Source organism: Brachycentrus maculatus, unplaced genomic scaffold (assembly GCF_059751285.1).
Source record: "Brachycentrus maculatus isolate JH-2025_06_01 unplaced genomic scaffold, ASM5975128v1 h1tg000527l, whole genome shotgun sequence".
NCBI classification, from domain to species: Eukaryota; Metazoa; Arthropoda; class Insecta; order Trichoptera; family Brachycentridae; genus Brachycentrus; species Brachycentrus maculatus.
The window spans coordinates 474,157-495,827 of NW_028281273.1; the positions used below are offsets into that span (position 1 = coordinate 474,157).

General features: G+C 35.2%; 1 protein-coding gene across 2 annotated transcripts in view; it reads right to left on the reverse strand.

The window, feature by feature from the left end:
* LOC148301711 (uncharacterized) overlaps window positions 1-21,671 on the reverse strand; it is a 352,511-nt gene that overhangs the window by 169,954 nt on the left and 160,886 nt on the right. The window contains exons 3-4 of one of the 2 annotated variants that reach the window (XM_088272798.1): window positions 13,796-13,885; window positions 7,297-8,049 (exon numbers count right to left, since the gene is read on the reverse strand). In XM_088272798.1, the coding sequence (XP_088128924.1) occupies window positions 7,297-7,983 (687 nt within the window). In that variant the 5' untranslated portion in view covers window positions 7,984-8,049; window positions 13,796-13,885. The remainder of the gene's footprint in view (window positions 1-7,296; window positions 8,050-13,795; window positions 13,886-21,671) is intronic. The other variant, XM_088272797.1, reaches the window with a different exon arrangement.

The following is a 21,671-nucleotide window of genomic DNA, read 5'->3' on the forward strand; positions in this document are numbered from 1 at the left end:
GGACTGGTACCTGAAGCGGAGGGCTGATCACCTTTCCTTCGTGTGTAAACGATCAAGATAACACTGTGTTCATATGAAGCAGTGCCCTATGCACCATTGGGGTGCGGATAAGGGTTTTATTATTTTTTTATATATTTTCTATTTGACCTTGAATAATTTAATTTAATGTGTTGTTTTTGTTGATCAATTTTTATAAACATAAATTATATATCTGTACATGTTTAAACCCGTGACAGTTTTTTTAAAACAGTTCTTTCTACAAGCACGGCAGAGCCATCTTATGAACGTAAGAGCAATACTAATAATTACTCATGGCGGACATCGTGCTTCTTGACAGATTATAAAATATTGTATACTCACAAGTATTGCGAAATTAAATTGATTAGAAATGTGTGCTTTCTCTTATCCTTCTTTTACAGAGAGAGCCATAGCGACGCGTAGCAGAGTTTAGGTCATTTTAAATCAATAATTACTAAAACAATATTGGAAAACATATTTTCTTCCTTAAAAAGCCGATTACTAATACAATATGGTAGGTATCTAATATATTTACGATAGCAATAATTCTATAATATACATTATTTCGATATTGAAAAGAGATGCTCAAAAAGTCGTTTAGAAATATTTTAACTTCAAAGGAAAATCACGTCGCAGTAATTTATTCCGCCGAAGATATTTTCATCCAATGAAAAGAGATGCCCCTTTTTTCTTATTCTTTTCAAGCGTCCCTTTTAATCTAGATAGCGAACCCATTTCACCCCCTCTCTCCCCCCACTCCCGACCAACCCTACCCGCTTCCGCCGTTAAATTTGTCCGCCAAAGTTTCCCGGTAGCTACCCCCAAACAATAACCCGCAAATGCGGGAATTTCGTTTTTGTGTAAAGCGACTAGCCCCCGAGAAACGGTTATCGGAAAAACAATAAGAATTAGATCGTATATTAGTGCTGTTCAGACACTTATAAATAAACAGACAGTGTAACTTTTACCCTACTTTGCGAACAGACGGCGAAACCACTTACTAGACCAGAGGTTCTTAATCTGTGCTCGGAGGAGCACTGGTGCTCCGCGAGCTTGTTGCAAGTGCTATTCGAAATTATGAAAACCAAAATTTAATGTTGGCTCATTTACTGTGCGCTTTGAGTTGCAAATATCATGGATAGATGGCAGCACCCTAGCAAAGTGAAGTTGTGTACGCTCACCTCACAACAGCGCTCAAGTAATATTTGATTCTATATTATCATACTTAGAACAATTGATATCATAGGAGTTATGTGTAGGAATTTATACAGACGGTTCTCCATCAATAATAGGTTCATTGAAAGGATTTGCGAACCTTGGCTTAGCAATTTGGATGAAGAAATGAGAGTAGTTATATCAAATTTTAGTGTATGGTATTTACCAGTTGCTTACTATTTGTTATTTTATTATTACTTTATGTTTAAGACTTTTTGTTTCTCTATAAGTGTATTCATTAGTTTAATTTTATATTAGATACTGTAAGTATGTATTATGTTAAAGGCTTTAGCCGTTCAATAAATAAATAAATATAAGACCTAACACAGCTGAGATTTGTAAAAGCTGACAAGTTCAGATGTCATATTAAATCATTTTCGCCGCAAAAAGTTTCATTGTAGTATTTATGTTTTTATGTATTCTTTTAAATTGATGTTATTTTTGACTTGTCTGTAATAAAATATATATATATTTTTTAATAATAATAATAAATCCCTTACCGTACCCCAATGGTGCATAGGGCACTGCTTCATATAAACGCAGTGTTATCTCGATCGATTACACATGAAGGAAAGGTGATCAGCCCTCCACTGCAGGTACCAGTCCAGTGTAATATTGAATAAATATTAGAGTGAAAAAATCACTTATATTTATTAAACCCCCCTGGGAATCGAACCCGGGAGCTCCAGAACGGTAGGCGAGCATGCTGACCATTACACTACGGAGGCGGGATTTTATTTTTTATTTTTTTATTTTTTTTTTTAATAAAAGTTTTCTTTGTATGTTTTTTGGATGCTTAGTTTTGGTGCACCGCGAATTTCCTTTATGATCAAAAGTGCTCCCTGGCTTCAAAAAGGTCCAGAACCACTGTACTAGAGTCTACAAAACTCGTATGAGAAAATACAAGTTACACGTATAACTATTTATTCGATGTCATTGTTTCGGAAATAAGTTTTACACAGCGTGGAGGATAAATTAGTTTAATTGAATTTATGAACACGGGATAAAGATACGAGAACGTAATCTAAGTGTTTTGGTTCTCACGGACGAATTTAACGCGAGTATTTTTTACAAGCTAACGAGACTAATGCATCGCGTGGTACGTAATTAGTTTTATTATATAATATCATAACATTACACTATTGTGTGCATGTTGTAGGTGCTTAATTAACAGTTTTGTTTCTAGTTAACTTACATCAACAAAGGAGACAAGAATAATAAAGTAAGGCGCGCGAGTTTAATGTGGGTGCACAATATAAAAATAATTATTTTAATTGGCAGAAACTTGCACACACCATTAATAATTCTTTCACATATCTTCAACTATCTCACACAAGTGTAAGTGTAATGTAAAGGAAAAGTTTTAATTACAAATCTCTTTTTTTATTAAATTACGCAACTGAACGAGACTCGTGATGTGAGCTGATAAATTATTTGTTGAAAACTCAAGAAATATTTACATACAAAATTCATTATAAGCATAAATTATAAACCTATATATACCATTCCTTTGCCTCAGACAGGTAAAAATATGAATTAAAAATAAAAGTTCTATGGACGAGCATGGCAGCGCCATCTGTTGAATGTACCAGAAATATAATCATCGCTCATGGCGGACATCGTGCTTATTGACATGTGCTAAAATATTGTATACTCAATGTAATAAAATTTTACGTCGTCGGGTGTGTTATGGGGCGTATCCCTTTATGTATCTGCTTTATAGAGCTGTAATAGTAGTAGTGTGGATTCGTTTACGTGACGTCATTCGTTACCAACTTACGAAAACAACGTTTTTACGAAGGCGAATTTCGCAAAAGAAAATGATGAATGAAAATATTGATTATATCGGCTGTTATAAACTCAAAATGAGTCTTACAAAATCCTTTATAGGTTGAGTATATTAAATAAGATATTCCTCCCGAGTGATAATACCCTATTGGTGAATAGCTGAGTAAGTCCGAAAAATGATGGCCTAGACTCGAGATTAAGGAAGATTCACAATGTCGCTGCCTCGGTAGAAGGAAGACGCATCCTCGCCCCCTGGTTATTTATTGCCTTTTGTTTGGAACTCGCTACGGCGAGAAGCGAGAACTATTTCGTAGCGTCGACCCGCTCGGAGCGTCTTTATACTTTGTGTGAATACGTAACGACTGCGGAAAATGTAAGATGTTCTTTTTATCACGCTAAGTTGGCCATTTGCTGGGGGAGTGTGTCGGCGAGCGGCGCGGAGCGCATGCACACAACTGGAACACGGAACTTTAAATTGCTGGGAGATTCTTCCTCGGACGTACTCGTACGTAGGAATAGGAGTAGTGCGAGCACCTACTTATTCTGTGAAACAGTACACCGGTAATTCAGTGTATGTATATACGGGTACTGGCACTCAGCTCTGTACTCGGGGGGCATTAAACCATGAAAATAAAAGCGTCGAGCGATGCCAAAAGCTACATACACATACAAGTTTACAGATTTGTGTAAATCGAGTGTATTTGCCTAGAATTTTCACTCATGAATTACATGAAATTATAGTAACTTTAAACATAAAGAGTAAATCCACTTACAAGTAGGCATAGGCTATGAAACTTATAAAGTTGAAGCCTGAGTAGGGACATTATAAACTGTATTGCATAAGCCGTAGCTAGATTTAAGAATCGACGTTAGGTAATTCAAAAAAGATTTGTGTAATTCCTTTCTTACCATCACGACTCACAGCAATACCAAACCGATATTAAAAAAGGATTTTTTATCATATTTTTTTATAAAGGAATAACCCGCAAAGCCTCTTTTTTAGAAGCTTATCTTTAGGTAGGATAGTTAGGAAAGGGAAAATATATGTAAAAAATACATTTCGAACACCTAGACCAATTGAAAATTAATATTTCTTGAATTAATTTTGCAATCGGTGGGAATCGAACCCGCGACGCCAGTTGCGCAATCATTCATCATTATAATACATGAAGAAATAATAAAATGCATGTGGAGCCGATAAATACAACTAAGTTTGAAGTAAGGTCCTTACAATATATTGCCTATACCCAAATTAACTAGCTGCCTGCCATATATGGAATAGAACCCAGTCAGGGATCAAAAACAAATTAATTGAAAAAATACTTTATGGAAAGAAATTTGTATTAGTAATTAGTCGTATTTTCTCATTTTTTCCCCTTTAAATATGCTTCTTACCTCATGTTTTTTTACATGCCTATTAAGTGTACTTTTTATTGCTTTATATTTTACATTTTGTTGCCCTGTGTTTTCTTATATTTTTTTCAGTTTTGTAAACCTTAATTCCATGTCTCAAAGTGAGTAATATAAATTACTCGTCGGGAATATTATGTATGTGACTTATCATATAGGTAATATATTTAAGTAAATAAATACGGATTTACAGATTTGTGTAATTCCTTTCTTATTATCAAAATAAAGGATACATTTAAAGATGCTGGCCACTTTTGGTCGAGTTTATGGTGATCGATCGACAATGTAAATTTATTAACATACTTTTCGACCCAGATAAGGCGAATTGCGGCTTCACCCGAAGGCTCCAGACCGCAATTCAATCTTAATGCGAACCAGATATCATCAGTATGGACGGGGTCGTCTTTACAACATTAAACCGCGTTTTTATTACCGAGCGACCACATTAATCTGCCCTCACTTAAAAGATACCTACCCGTTCGGACCGGTTTTTTGTTTGACAGAAGGACCATTAAAGAATAACTCGAGGGACGCTTGCGCGAAGAGATGAAGATATTGCTTAGCCGCATCAGACAGCCTCGATGACAATTATTATGTCTAACAGAGATATTATAGTAAACATTATTTTATTATTTATTCTATATCATACACTGGGTTGTTCACCCTACGTATGATATATCAATAATACAGGTTTTTTTTTTGAAAATAACTCCTGTAATTGGAGATAATCCAGATTTTGTGAACAAGTATTTGGACACACTCAAAATGTTGTTAATATTACAGGTATTGGGATTAATAATAAAATAAAAGACGTTGATAATCAACTGATCAAATTGAAGTATTTAAAAATCAAAATGTTATTTCAGGCTTTCATTATATTAAAGCTTTCATTAATTTACGAGTGATTTCAGGCTCTATCTTCTAAAAAATAAAATGTCTCAATTAATTCGAGATAAATCGTGAGATTTATCTCGAATTAATTACCTAGGTGACTAGGTTCAATTGGAGTAAGCTATATACTATAAATTTCTCAACTGAAGACTTCAGCCATACTTCCAAATTTATCAAATAATCAAAGAACTGATGTATGAAACGAATTCAACAACGTTACATTTAAACATCTTTCAAAAATTAATTCAGTATGCATGTTCAATAATGGACAGAATGGTGAACGTTACACAACTGTATACATAAAGTGATCACTTAAGTCAGCCAACTACCAGGTCAGAAGCCCTGGGATGCTCAGACTCCCATCTCATTTCGTATAAAAACGATAGTCGCTTCATCTCGAGTTGAGACACCCATAAAATTATAATTACTAAATTCGTCACACAGATCAGTTATAAAATATACAGCGTCATTAATTTTATTGTTTTCATAGGAACTGTAACATTTTATCAATTAATTTCACTTGGGTACCTTAAACAATCATAAAATACGGATAAATAATTAATCACAATGCAAAATACTCTATGCACGGTAAATACACGTACGGCAGTGAGCAGTCGACCGTATCGGCCGTGAATGGGAGCCATAGAGATTAATATCGGCGTTTAATGAAATTGCCCATTTGAATAAATTAACAGTCTAATTGTAACAAGATACAACATCATGGGAAAGTTTTCAAAACAGTTTACCATTCAACGGAGTGCGGCACAAACTAGTCAAAGAGAAGATTACTATCATTACAGTACCACGATACTATCCAACCCTTCCTAACTGGAGACTGCGCTTTTATCTGATAATGTTTTTATTGTATTGTCAATTATCCGCTACCGATGTCGGGTTATCGAGATCTTCAAAATTACCATTATTGTAAATGACAATATAATAATCGATAGAACGGCTTGACGATGCTATCGATTGGAGATATCGCTTACTCCTTTCAAGAACGTCATAAATGAAAAATCGACAATTTTCCGTTGTACATGTTTTCGGAATGCCTAGAAAATGTACTATACCCCAGCAAAAAAGCATATTTTTAACTTAATATTTACCCGCCACGGGGCAGAAAGTGTTGTTTTTGCATTTTGAAGAAAAGGTATTGTTTATTTTTTTTTTATACTAAATGTTTTTTAAATGGAGAAAAAACCTTCAGGTTTTATTTAAAAGATTTGTTGCACAGTAAAAAGTTCGATAAGTGGAATGATATTTATTTTTAATAGAATGTATTATATTTTTAAACTTTAAAAACGTTCTCCTGAAATATCGAGTTTTTTGATTTATGACGTTCTTGAAAGGAGTGAGCGATATCTGTAAATGCTGAACCAACGCTAGCGCGAGTTGTGTTAATTTTATATAGACATTATTTACATACTGATGTCGAAATGTACTCGTATCTTAAAGATGCGTTCGTAATTGAATCGTTGGTAAAATTACATAATAGTACGTCGCGAGCATTATCTTGTTCGAAATCTACTAATACAGACACCACTATAATAGGTAGTGGCGTGTACTGCCATTGAAATTGAAACCGTCACACGCACACAAGCGTATCGAAGTTAAGTGAAACAAATTGATAAACGCCGAAGCAATCACCGAAGGCAGATCGGTGTGGCCAGTTTCTTGTTAGTTTATGTTGCTAAGAATCCGAACCGATCTGTATCACCGTTCGCCATCCTTGTTTACGGGACGCTCGAGAGCCCGACACGAGAGGGACAGAAACGGCGAATCGATTACACGCCGAGGTTTTTCTCGAGCCAGTTATAAATGGAAGATTAATCGTGTCCAGTTATGTCGTGCGAAATGTGCGGCCAGGTTCCTCGAAGGCAGGTGAGCTCGCTCCTACTACGCGAGATATAGAGCCGATACAAAGTGAAAGAGGTAAATGCATGCCGATACATGTAAACTGAGGATGGGACTTACCTTAGAATCAGTCTTAAGCTTCTTAGGCGGCGGGGGCTCCGTGACCGCGGTCGGCGCGGCCGGGGCGGCCGCGGCAGGCGCGGGGGCCGCGGGAGTCGCGGGGGGTGCCGCGGGCGCGGGAGCCGCGGGCGCGGCGGCCGCGGGCGGCGGGACGGGGGCCGCGGGCGCGTCGGGCGCGGCGGCCGGCGGCGCGCCGTTGACCTCCGGCGGGTGCTTGTCGCGCGCCTTGTCGCGGCGGTGCGCGGCGGAGGCGCGGCGCGCGGGCGCTCCGGCGGGCGCGGCGGCGGCCGCCGGGCCCGCGGCTCCGGCCGCCTCCTCGGGCGGCGCGTCCGCCGCGCCGTTGGGCTCGTTGGACTTGACGATCTCGTGCTTGGCCTCCGAGGTCTTGGTCCCGGGCTTGGTGCGCTTGATCTTCATCTTGAGCCCCTTGTCCAGCGTGGCGGAGTGGTCCGCCAGCTTGGCCGCCGCGGCCTTGGCGGGCCCTCCGGCCGAGGCCATGGCGCCCGCCGCCGTGCCCTCGCCCGTCTTCTCTATATCGGCATCCAAGTCTATGATGAGGTCCCCGATGCCGATGTCCCACTCGTTGTCATCGTACTCGAAGTTGTTGGGCTGCTCGGTCCTGGGCGCGGCCCTGCCGTCTGCCCTGGGTCGGTGGTCCTGCGCGCCGTCTCTCATTGGGGCAGCCATCCGCCTGCCGCTGAGGGGAGCCCCGCCCGGCCCGGCCGCGCGCGGCCGCACCTCACCATCTTAGCCCTGAAAAACGGAACAACGACATTAGCGACGCGAGCGAGAACATTCTTCTTCCAGCGTCCGTCCAAGGACCACGGTCTCACCAATATTCTTACAATTCCACACTAGAAACATTAGCGTCAGCTTGCGTTCTATGAATTTGTACAAAGTGCAAGGTAGAAAATCATGTATACCTACATACTGAACCTATAACATAAACTAAGTTTCGGTCACGTATAATGAATCTAGAGTTTAAAATGTTTTTTTAATGTTTTAGACAGTAGTAAAAATCACTTCATATATTTTTTAATACTCAACGTCCAGCGATAATGATCTGCGCAAAGAAAGGTAATAAATCAACATCACAAAAACCGGTTACCTGGGTCAAAAATTTGTACACAAAAGACCAGAACAAATAATAATAATATTAAGAAAGCTCGCGTGGAGTGTCTGGAGAATATACCCGAGAACGAGAGTCGCTGCTCCCGACAGGCAGTGCTTCGCATAAAGGGAATGATTTATGCGGATAGTTCGTAAAGTCGGAGCGACCCGCGATTCCCGTAACCCGAGATTTATTCGCGTCGCTCATTAAAACGTGGATTTAGAGATTACACAATCACATCGATCAGAGTTTATGTTCGCCGGGTAGTAAAACGTCCGACCGTTAAATGAACCATTGTTTCGAGTTATTTACAATCGCCGCGGAGCTAAACGATTTCCTGGTACGGTAACAGAGGATAGTAATGGTGGAAGTTCTGACGGTTCGCGGCCCGAGGGCGCATGCTAGTACTGCCCACTGCTGGAGTATAATTAGCCGGACACTTATCAACATTTCCCTGTTGAAAGAAATGCCACCGTTTTTAATTGATTCTCGAACCCCCGTTAGCGGAATATTTACTGAGGCTGTTAGTACTGAAACGGTTGAACGGCGTAAAATCGATTCTCTGGGGTGTTTGTTCCGAAGAAAACGTAAACATTCATGAAATTTTCTTCCGCCAGTAGTTATAAATTGTGAGAATGAGATCTTTAGAAGAAAAAAAAACTAAAAACGCATTTGTTTGCTAAATAATTTCTTAATTATCTTATTGCCCCAATTCAATCACAATGAAGTGCCACTGAGGTAGTATTTTACGAAAATGGCGCTATATAAATCATTTAAATTTATTATTATATTTAAGAATTGCTAATTGAATAATGGAAATATGGAACAGGTAGATGATTTCGTATATCTGGGAAGTATAATATGTTTTCTAGGGACGGAAAGATTGATAAAAATGGAAGACTGAAGTCTGTTACAACAAATAAAAACCTAACAACTACCAGTGCACAATGAAGTCCTGATACCAACAATTATGTATGAAAGTGAACCATGGAGTTGGCAAAAGAAGGATGAAAGTAGACTGAATGCAGTCATAATACAATCTCTCAGACGATGTATGATAGATGTTCGAATGGTGAAACAAGGAATGAATGCAAGGCTAAGATAAGGATTATCGACAAAATTAATAAAGATGTGTTGAGATGGTTTGGACATGAAGAATGAATGAATGATGGAAGGATAGACATACAAATTTATAAGGCGAATATAGTAAGAAATAGGAGCAGAGGAAGACTGAGGAAAACTGGGCATGATCAAGTAGGTCAAATACTTGAAAGCGGCCAGGTAAGGAGTTGGAATAATCGATTGGTGTGTATGAGGAGATGCATGAAAGACAGATAGGTGTGACGTTCTATTCTCTCTGCCTATGGATAGAATATCGCTAGAAAGTAATAAAACTAAACATTTTAAAATATCATGTTACGAAAAGTTTGCATAATTTACACGCAGTACAAATAATATAAATCCAAGAAAGACATCAAAGGGGGTTGGCTGAGGTTATTCCATACCGCGATCGTCGATGTAAAACCAATCTGTTTTTATGACCCTTCGCGAGGAATACGTGAACACTGTGTGGTGTAGAACTGGTTAGAAGTAACAACAACAAAAAACCTATTTACAAGTTACCAGCTAACATACTGAACACATTGTGGACACATCAACGTGTTCAATGCATACTGGAAAACAAAATAAAATATAGCTTATTTCGAGAACTTTTATGATTTATTCTCTTCCTCATTTGAGTAAAGAACTAATTTATTCACAACATTTTGAGTGTGTCCAAATACTTCCATCTCACCAATCGACGTCTCTAGTGAAGTTCTCGTGATTCAAGAACAATGTTTCAAAATTGGTTCATATATATATGTAGAACTTCCAAGAATTTGAGTAGTGTGGTTGTCAATAATGGGCAGAATTGGTGAATGTTACACGTGTGTAAAGTGATCATTTAAACCAGCCTATGACGTTCGTCAGCCCCGTAAATGCCCAGACTTTATATATTCTTCTTCATCTTTGATGAGATGTCAAAATAAAATAAGAACTATTTTAAAATATTTATTGTTAAAAATTATATATTTGTATCAGATCACTAATTGAGTTTTATTTTCTGACGTTTTCACAGGTGATACATGTCCTCCAATTGCGCAAACTTTTGACACCACCAGATTTTAGGTTCTGATTGATCTGATCGTGCCAAGTCTTTTTCGGCCGTCCTCTGTCCGTCTGTTCTCCAGCTCAGATTCGCCGCATATACTTTCTAAATCATTCTCTCGTTATCTATTAGCTCCACATGTCCATACCACCTTACATAACTCTTCTTAATCTTTTCAATTATCCCTAGTTCAGCCTTACATTCCTTTTAATATTAATTACAAATTTAATCAATTAATAATACAAAATCTGCGATGTCGAAGATGTTGTGCGATGGAGAAGAAGTAAGAAGACGTTTCTGAAGATATCATGTGGGAAAAGCAAGTTCAGATCGAGTGGTGAGAATAGTAGCAGGAAGCAGCATAAGAGGTAACAGACCCCCAGAAAAACCACCTACAAGATGGAAAGACAGCTGGTCTTCCACCTCCCAGGAGCGGACTCCGAGAATAAAAGGACACATTTCTAGCTAAAGAAGAAGAATAATAATGATTAATGTATTAAATTTTAAATCAAACACAGATTTTTTTAGTCTACTAAGTTGTATTTAATTAAATCACAATATTAACACAATCATGTATATTAAATACTTAAAAGCGGCCGGGTCAGGAGTCGTAATAATCGTCGGGTATGTATGGTATGAGGAGATGCATGAACGCGGAAGAGGCGAAGAATGTTTGCAAAGACAAAGTGGTGTTGCGTTCTATTCTCTCTGTCTACCCCTGCGGTAAGCGGCGTGATTGTTGGTTAGTTAGTTAAGTTTCACCACACTCAGTTAGCAAATGATGGCTCCCCGTCAGCGCCATTGGTATTTTGTTTTGAAGACACTCGTAAAAGGAATTAAGACCGCAAAGCTTCCGCTTCTATAGTTGGGTATAAAATTTCATCACTTCGGGCATTGGAAGAATGCATTGGAACTCCGAACAGGTCAACGAACGACACTAATGTTTCGAGAGACAGAGAAACCTCGTGTAATTAGTGTGCCGGCAGTACCCGGTGCGCAGAGATCGGTGTAGGTGCTTTCGTCGCGTGTTTTCATCACTAATAATAATCCGTCCGTTCACTTCTGCTATCCTGATACTTATTATATCGCCTAATATGTCGACTCGCCTTAGCTGGCTTGTCGATAGAGAGAGGCTAGGTATCATTTCTCGGAATGTCAACCTGAAGAAATGTAGATTGAAAACTCGTTTTACGGAATTTGTTAAATGTAATTATAATAAGTAAATAAAATTATTTAAAATATAGTTACATATTAAAACAAACTAACTTACAAACCATCACGCCACTTCCCCGCAGCGGTACCCAAAGAGAATAGAACACCACACCAATCTTCTCATATATAAACGCCGATTATTCCGACTTTTGACTTGACCACCTTCAATTATTTAAAATACTTGATCATGCCAAGTTTTCCTCGGTCTTTCTCTGCTTATATTACCAAACACATTCGCCTCATAATTTTTATACTTTCCTTTATTAAAAATAGTCTCTTTATCATCCATTTTATTCAATATTACCCTGGACTGGCACCTGAAGCGGAGGGCTGATCACCTTTCCATCATGTGTAAACGATCAAGATAACACTGCGTTTATACGAAGCAGTGCCGTATGCACCATTGGGGTGCGGATAAGGGTTTTATTATTTATTGTTATTATTATCATCCATTGTTCAATTTGCGTAATAACACTTTTATTAACACTTATTCGTGTCTACCGGTTTCGGAAAATCATTCCATCATCATTTATTACCATACCACAAAGCTATAAATGCTTTTAATATCAAAATATATCCTTTCTTTACTCATTCGATGTACATGCCTAAACGTGTCAACTCGCTTTTCTTAATTTTATCGATAATGCTTAATGTTCATCGGAATTGCGAATTAACATGTTAAAAATCCAAGCGGTCCCCAATTACCCGGAGCTACGTAGAATAGCAGCCGACACGTAAGTATGTAGATGACAGACCATACATATAAGAGCCAAGACAACCGACAAGTCTCGTGTTTGCTAACCGGTTTCATCACACCACCAATTAGATTCAATATGTATCGAATATAAATTACCGCTCAACAGGCGGACAAGGAATTTGAAATCGATTTGAGACACGGCAGGAATAGGAGGGGGGATTGTTAATTAAAACGTCCATTTGGCTTCAGATGAAATCACTTGATTAAATTATACTTTAATAGCGTCATTAGTGCGAATTTAATGCTGAAATGTTCTCCGTTGCCGTTCATCATCTGTTCTCGGGAGATAATTAATTTAAGACGTGGAAATTTATAAAACGTCAAGAATTTTACCACCTTATAGTAAGAAATTAACAGGTTTTTATATTAATGATACGTATAATTTAATAATAATCATATGCGCGAGTTCGGACTGTGAGAAATCTATTGAAACTTCGGACCTGTAGTAATCATTTCGATATACCAATGGAATGTTAAGCAATATGGGTAATTTATTGAAGCAATTTATTAATTTCGGTAATAATCATTAAATCAAACGGATAATCAACAATGATTCGTATTATGAATACGTTTTCATTACACTTCATTTATTTACGAGAAAGAAAATAATAACCATTCAGCGTCTAATGAACGCCATATTTTCTCAATATTTGACATATTGCGTTATTTATATTAAACTTCGTGAACTCTTTACATCTTTATGTATTAATTTTAAAAACAAACACAGATTTTTTGAGTCTACTAAGTTGTATTTTATAGTTAAATTAATATCGTGCCAATTGTTTCGCCTATTTATGGGATTTTCAAAGGAATATGAAGATTAAATTTACAGTTCCATCAAAACACGCTCACCTCAGCCTAGTATTCTACATTGTACCACACACAGCTTTTTAGTTTTTTTTGTTTGTTACTTTAAGATATATTAGGTTAAATTTTAGGTTTTGAATGCCTAAAACGAGGACTAAAGAAATGCTGTTTCAAAATGTAACTGCATTATGGTTCAGAACTCTTTAGACTGTTCGTTTTGTTTGATAATTCAATACCCTCACAATAAAAATTGATAAGTTCTTAACAAATCGTGCTATGGCAAATGCCAATATAATTAATATTTCTTAGAACTTATTTACAAATACGAACGAACAATATTTTTAATATGTTCTGCTTTTCATTTTATTTCTGAAATTAATGAACAATCTGTACACAAGGCCATTACAGTTTTTAAATATTAAACACTTATAACTAGGTGAATGGAATATGAATAATTACGTACCGTACCAGAAAGGCATACATAATACATGAGCATGTGACGATGAAATAATTAATCGAGCACCTCAAGCTGCCATTGCTGAGTATTGATTACCTGTAACAATGGAAAACGAAAATGAATTAGTACAGATTTTGGCATTGTAGTAACGAAATCCGATATTTTATCGAGAATTTTTTTCTTGTTATTATCACCGAGAGGTGATTATTTCTACACTAAAATCGACAATGTTTATTCTACATATTATGTATTAATGTTTAAAGCATTAAAGAGGTGATTATTTGTGCATTAAAATCGACAATGTTTATTCTCCATATTTTTCTCCATTAATTTAAAGCGTTATAGAGGTGATTTTTATAGAGGTGATTTTTGAAGCATTATAGAGGTGATTTTTTCTACACTTAAATCGACAATTTTTTTTTCAATGTTATTGATATTTAAATAATTTACTTCGTGATTAGCCATTTTTACTATTCCACTCATCGAGATTTTACGTGTACCGGTTTCGACAATATTAATTTATGTGTCGTATTTCTTTTAGAAATTACTTTCAAATTCAAATGAATCCCACATGTGAGTAAAGTAACAAGAGTTAAAAGTAACTCTTATTTATAGGTAATTAAATGATAATTTATTAAATGGATAAAACGTTAGAAGATATTGCTTCTAAATAAAATCTATATTATTACCTTATCTCATATTTCGTTAATTTAATAGCTGATCCAATTTCGACAGGCATTTTTTAAATTGTTGTTTACAGTCAAAATTTATTCGTAGTTATCAAAACTCTTTTGTTTTTATCTTACAGTGCATAATACCATGAAAAATCATTAAATGCATAGAAGCGATATTAAAATTCTCTTGGATTTTAAACGCGTAAGATAAATACACTCACATAAATCCATCCGAATGAATCTTCCGTTTCGCTACAATGTAGTGCAAAATCGTGAGTGCTACAATTTAAAATGAATATTCGATAAGCCGCGATAAAATAGTGTAGCGTTCATAACAAGAAACATTGTCTAGTAATGGTACAATGTAGTGGAGTACAAATTGGCTGCTATTATCATAGTTTAATAATGTTGGTAAATCATACGATGAGTGTTAAAACGTGATCACCGGATGACGGTGCCTTGTAAAACACATACCTTTATCATGTAACATATTGAAATTAAGCAATTAATCATACAAAAATACTCGTAATTCCAAATTAATTTCTGAAGTAAAGTTCATTACACAATTATTAATCATAAATTTTTGGAGTAATTATACACCCAAGTATAACGGAATTTTAACTCCAGAAAAAAGATTTTAATCGATTTAAAAAAATATTATTTATAAACGAAATTCTAACAATATAAACTGCAGAAAATGCAACGAAAAATTATTCACAAAAACTGATTTATTTTTTATATGAAAATACAAGAAATTTACATGTTATATTTTAGAGGTTTAGCTTCACTTTTGTTTTTGCGTTACTCATTGATGAATGTACCTACTTCTTTATTTCCGACAGTAATTTATTATTTAAATAAATATATATAATTTACTCAAACGAGAATATATAAAACACACGTTTGCTTTTTTTCTGTTAAGCATAACTAAAACAAAAGTAATTTTTTAACATTTTTTTTATAATACAGCATTCAACCATAATCTTTGCCTATTTTAAATTATATATTTGGAAAGGCCCCACGTTTGTGTTGGTATTTACGTAGTCATCAGTTTTCTCAGTCTAAGTTAATGCTTTAATAATAATCTTCAATAAGAATCAAAAGCTTTGAATAATAGTATTTGATAACATCACATAAACAATATTTCTTAACGGGTTGAAAACGTTTCTGATAAAACAAAGTGTTGTAAATTTAACTAATATACTCGAGGCGACCGTCACGCACTTGGCGAATTAGTCAAACATGACATGCTATCTGGACGGGTATCAGGCAATCATAATCAATTAGCGGTATGTATGTGGAAAACAACAATATAAGGAGGGCTACCTCTTGTTAGCGCATGTTCTCCGTCTTCCCGGGTGAGTACAATAACCAATAATAACGCCTTCTATTATTGTATATATAATAAGAACAAATTAATCTTCTAAACAAACAATATAATTATAGCAATTAGGTATGTAAATAGTAAAGTGTTCTACACTAGTGGGAACTTAGGAGATCAATATCAATATTTTCTGATCATGGCGTTCCTTTTTGGATTTTTTTAAGGAAAAAAGATTGTACTAGTTGAAAAAAAAGACAAAACATATTTATTTTTAACACTCTCTTTATCATTCATCGTTCACTTTGTGTAATACCACTTCAAAATGGTATTACATAAAGTAAACGATGAATGATAAGGATATATTACCGTACCACAAAGTTAACAATGCTTTTAATATGCAAAACATGTGTATTTTTTATTTTATTTATTCAGTTAGCTTATCTTACATTTAATACAAACTATTATTTACGCTTAATTTATATCATTTATATTTACAACTTCTTACAATTAATCTCGCAAAACATTTATTTTTATTATTTTATCTTTTTATATTGTATAAATAAATAATTTTAATTGAATAACCGATATATGCTTTTCGACCTTTGTATCCAATTTGATTGAGCTACTTGTTTCTTCGAAGGTATAAAAACATTAATAAATTACAGCTAATAACTTACAGAAGAGATTAAATCATAATTTGTCGTCGGAGCAGCGGTAAAATACATAATAAATTATTAACGGGCATAATAAACTTTGAAACATGCGCCTTTGAACAACAACGTGCCCCAACAATACATCAGAACGAAGTCAATACATTTGGTAAGTAGCACCTGTCAACTACAGCAGCTGACTATATATAAATGAATACAGAGCCAAGTACCCTCTCAACTCACGGTAGAACTGAATAGCAGGGCTGGGGAATCCAACAAGCGATTTGGGGCAAACACAATATTCGATAAAATGTTTTTGGACAGTTACCTACTCGTATATTCTTTCCACAGTTACGTTATCTCAAGTGACAGCCATTGTTGCTCAATTCTACATATTTCAGATGATGACATTGGCAATTGACATTTTACGATTTAAGCCCACTGAAATAAATCAAAGAATTGAAGGACAGCGCAGAAAAGTCAAATGAATTATTCAGAAGGTGGATTTAATGTTGATACCTCGTCAAGTGTGCGAAATCCAATATTTTAGTATTAAAAACACAATTTTTTTATGTGATCGTCATCTTTCTAGAATCTGGTTATTTTCAATATTTTTCAAAACGATTTTCATTTGCTATAAATCAATTATCGGTACGTTGTTTATTTGCAAGGTAAAATATATTTCGGAACAACTCTTGCGTGGTTTTTGTGTGTGGCTTTCTATTTCGATGTAAATTTTGTCTATTTGGTCATTATTGTTATTCCTACAATTGGGCTGAATGCTAAAAGCTAAAATAAAGCAGGAAGTACTTCATCTTTTCTCAGTCCGTGTAAGCCCTTTACTTTTGGTGCTTCCTTTCGTTTATTAGCTTCCATGTTGTACACTTTAGCCATTTCATGCCATCATTTCTAAGCGGCATTTCGTGGATTCGAGGTTCTTCAACAAAGAGTCTAAAATTAACTCTTTTAGCTTCGTCTTTCCGATATTCCGAAATCTATTTTCAGACCTGATATTTTTTCACAAACACAATACTTGGATTCACATAATGAATCTTAACATTAATTTTGTTTGACGGTTTAGTGATCCTATTAAATATAAACTTTGTTTAAATAAAAGCAGCGGGAAGTCGACGATCGTTACCAAAGTCTATTTCAGGACAAGTCTTAGTTAATAATAGATGATCTCCGTCTCTTGTAAATCAGTATCTAATTAATTTGATAACGGAAATTATCGCCTGGGGACTTTCACATACAAACATAATCTTCTTATATGATATTTGTAATGTGAATTACTCTCAACGATGAGTTGAAAACGTTACTCCTAAAATGTTAGGATTACTATGATAGTCTCATAAATTGGAAGAAATCAAAGTTCAAAGAGTTAGTATCGATTTTAAAGATCTGCTTTTTAATAACTATATAAATCTCATTGTCACACCGACTCCTATCTTAGCAAACATCTTACATCGCCAATTTCGTTTTAACATTTCTTACATCATATTTCTTGAGTCAATATTTAAGTCGAAAACAATAAACTTATTGGAGAAAACATTTTACCGCAGGGGAAATAAATTACACGGTAAGAATGCGTGGTTATGACGCCATTCTTGACCTTTTTGGTTACTATTTGCCATTTAGTATTGTAAGATAGCAATAAATTAAATGATCATTCATTCCACTAATGTGAAACTTCAATACTGTTATATTCCTATATATTATTTATTTCTCGCAAACAAAAGTGAGTAAATTGGGAAAGAGTTATGACCACATTGAGATGAAAGGACAGTTCGAATACAAATAAAATTAGCTGTAGAAAACAACTCTCTAAATAAATATTTTTAAAAACATGAAAAGTAGGCATAAAGACACACTTTTGTTCCGGAAAATCGTTTATTTAAAATCAATTTATATATTTTTAAATTAATTACTTATAATAAACCATTTATGAATTTTATTTCATTAAACATGACCAGTTTCGAAAACTAACAGATTTATTTATTTTTAAATAAAATTAACGTGTCATTCCACAAAGTTAATGCCAAATCAATAAATAATATAACTGATCTTAATTAAAATGTAATTCAATTTTTTAGACTTTCAAAGGCATTCTTACTTACATTCAGATGCTGATTACGTTTTTCTGTCTTATCGTGCCGTGATATGTCTAAAGACTTACTCACCGAGGATTTAGCTGGCATTGCGAGGGCTACTACGGCATAACACCCCACGAAAATAAAACCAGGAATTACAATGTAATTTGGACGATGGTGACGCTTTATTTAGAATCGGAAAACATTGAAACATGACACGCACCAATATAAATATTCCCGTGGTTTTGAGTCATAATGACGTTAAGAGTAAATATAAATACGTACTGACTTTACCCCAGCCACAAAACATATTTAACGCAATTAATGTTAACAAAATCCGAGGCAAATATTTTCTTGTGCACGCTAATGGAACATAAAGACATTGTATGACTGTCTCTGACACGCCACGCTACTTTATGTTCGATGAGTACCGTGATTCGAATCGATATTATCATTTACAACTAATTCTACTTTAATTAATATTGTCGAAAATTTTCATCGAGCCAACAGATGTTTAATAAATATTACGAAGATATTGACGAAGGTCTGAAAGGTAATCATTTCGAAACTCAATTGCTTTTAATTGCCAGGAGCGCATGAAAGCAAATATATGTCTACAATACGGTCGCCATTTTAATTGAATCCCAATGCGGCTGTGCCGGTTATCAACGCGGCAGTGATTGATGACCGATAAAGTTACATAAAACACGAATCATTTCTAAAGTAGGCAATCGACTTACCGGCGGGGAGAGGCGAGGGGAAGGGGTGATTAATGATTCAACCCGAAGGTAGAGGGTAGGCGCATTCTAATCATTATTCTGGACGCGTTTCCAAATATTCCAGTCTCGGCACAAAGTAAAACGGCCCCACGTCGCGCGAACGCGCCGCAAAGGAGAGGCAACAAATGCCCGGGCCTTTTGGGAGTTTCAGATAATAAAGCAACTACAAAAAACACTTTGTGAACGAAATACCTGGAAAGGAAAACACGGCCGAAGGAATATTCCGCAATTAATTTGAACATTTAGGATTAAGAGAGTCAATAACAAGGTGCTCTAATGGACCGTAGGGTTTCGTGTGGGATTTCAAGTTTGAATACTAATTCGGAGCTTCATAACAATATTCCCGTATTTACACGTAATGGGTACCTTTACAATTAACAGTGATATATAAATCATTAATAGGGTGATATAAACAAACAAATTTGTAGTATTTAATAATACTTTAAAAAAACAACATTTTTGATAAATTAATTACTTAAATAGTTAAAACTAAATCAAACGAGCATTACCTTCTTTATGGACATTATCATTTAAAATTCATTAAGGCCCAGCATTCGTTAGTCGCAACTAAATTTTCTCTAAATCAAGGTAACATTTTCCTAATATTTTTCTTAAAACACCGTTTTTGGATTGAAAAATTAAGTTTTTCTTCGAAATAATTATATGGTTTTGAAAAGAAAAGAGCTATTGAAAGGTAAGGAGTTAAAAAAATACATAAATATTTTTTTCTATATATGTACTTATGTATATTCTAAAAAATAAAATAATATCCATTCATTATACATTCTTATAAAAAATCGGAAATGAAAAGACATGTGACCTCTCCGGTGATCTCCGGTGGAATATAGATGCTGGGCCTTAATTGATTCGGCAGTCATATTATGGTAATTCATGTTTAATTCAAGTCTTACTTGTATGACGACAATGTATTGTACTGACTTTTTTTTAAATCTGATTTTGCTAATCACTGATCGATTTACAGCTGGTATACGAGTATATTAGACAAATAATGTTATTACGAATATTTAATTTAAAAACAATCTTTTGTACAAATCGTCTTATTGTCGGAAGATTAAATTAGCAAACGTAAAATATTTGATGTCGACAGAAAGAGATGATAAAAATGTGCATTCATTATGACGGTATCGCTGTCTGGCGCAGAGCGAGCGGCAGAAGTGCAAGACAAGATCAGAACCACTCCCGGCGAGACTTGGAGCGCATCCAAATCTGTTTAATAAACCGAAAGGGGGGATATTGCAGGAGCCGCGATCTAAATGCGATGGACAACTTTGTAGCAGATTGCATTTGACGATTTATTCCCGTGTGATTGACCCAAGTCGACCATCCGCCAGCATCTCCATCGCTTTCTCGACGTGGGAGAACGACGAACGAAACAAAAGGTCAATAACCATCGATATTTCTTTTAATCAACACCAGATAGCGTGATCTCTCTTAATGATTACAAAACAAATAAACTAAATACAGAATTCTTTTACTTTCATTCATTGATTCCGCAGTTTTTGTGGTAAAATCTATAAATACCACTATCTTAAAATCTATTGAAACACCGAAATTGAAAATGATGCGGAATGTATCGAAACACATCGCTCACTCCTTTCGAACAACATATTACAACATCATATATGGTATAAAAAAAGATTATTCAGGAGATCGTTTTTAAAGTTTAAGAATATAATAAAATCTATTAAAAATAAATTTCAAGCCACTTATTGAACTTTTTAGTATGCAACAGATCTTTTTAGGTAAAACCTGAATGTTTTTTCTCCATTTGAAAAGTCTTAAGTATATTTAAAAAAAATATTAAACATTACCTTTTCTTCAAAATACAAAAACAACACTTTCAGCCCTGTAGAGGGTAAATATTAAGTTAAAAATATGCAGCTTTTGTTGCGATATAGTACATTTTCTGGGCATTCCGAAAAAATGTACAACTGAAAATTGTCGATTTTTTATATATGACGTTGTTGAAAGGAGTGAGCGACATGTCAAAATAGATTTTGAGACATTGTGGTATTCACTAGGTAAACCTTAAATTAAAAATCTACCTTTTGAATCCAAGTCTGTATAATTACAATAGAACATCAGTGTAAATTCATAGAAATATTCATTGGTAAATTATTTCGTTTTCTATCGAAAGAAGTCATCAGTTCACTCATTATGAGCAATACAATAATTGTACAAAAACGCGTAGGGTATATTAAAAGATATCTATTGTGTATTATGTAATAATAAAACTTAAAAAAAACTATTAATACTATTTTTCATTACCTGCAAATTTCTCTTTAATACAGTGAACGTTACTTCAATTTTGTAAGGAGTCGATGCGTATAGCGCAGTTACTCCC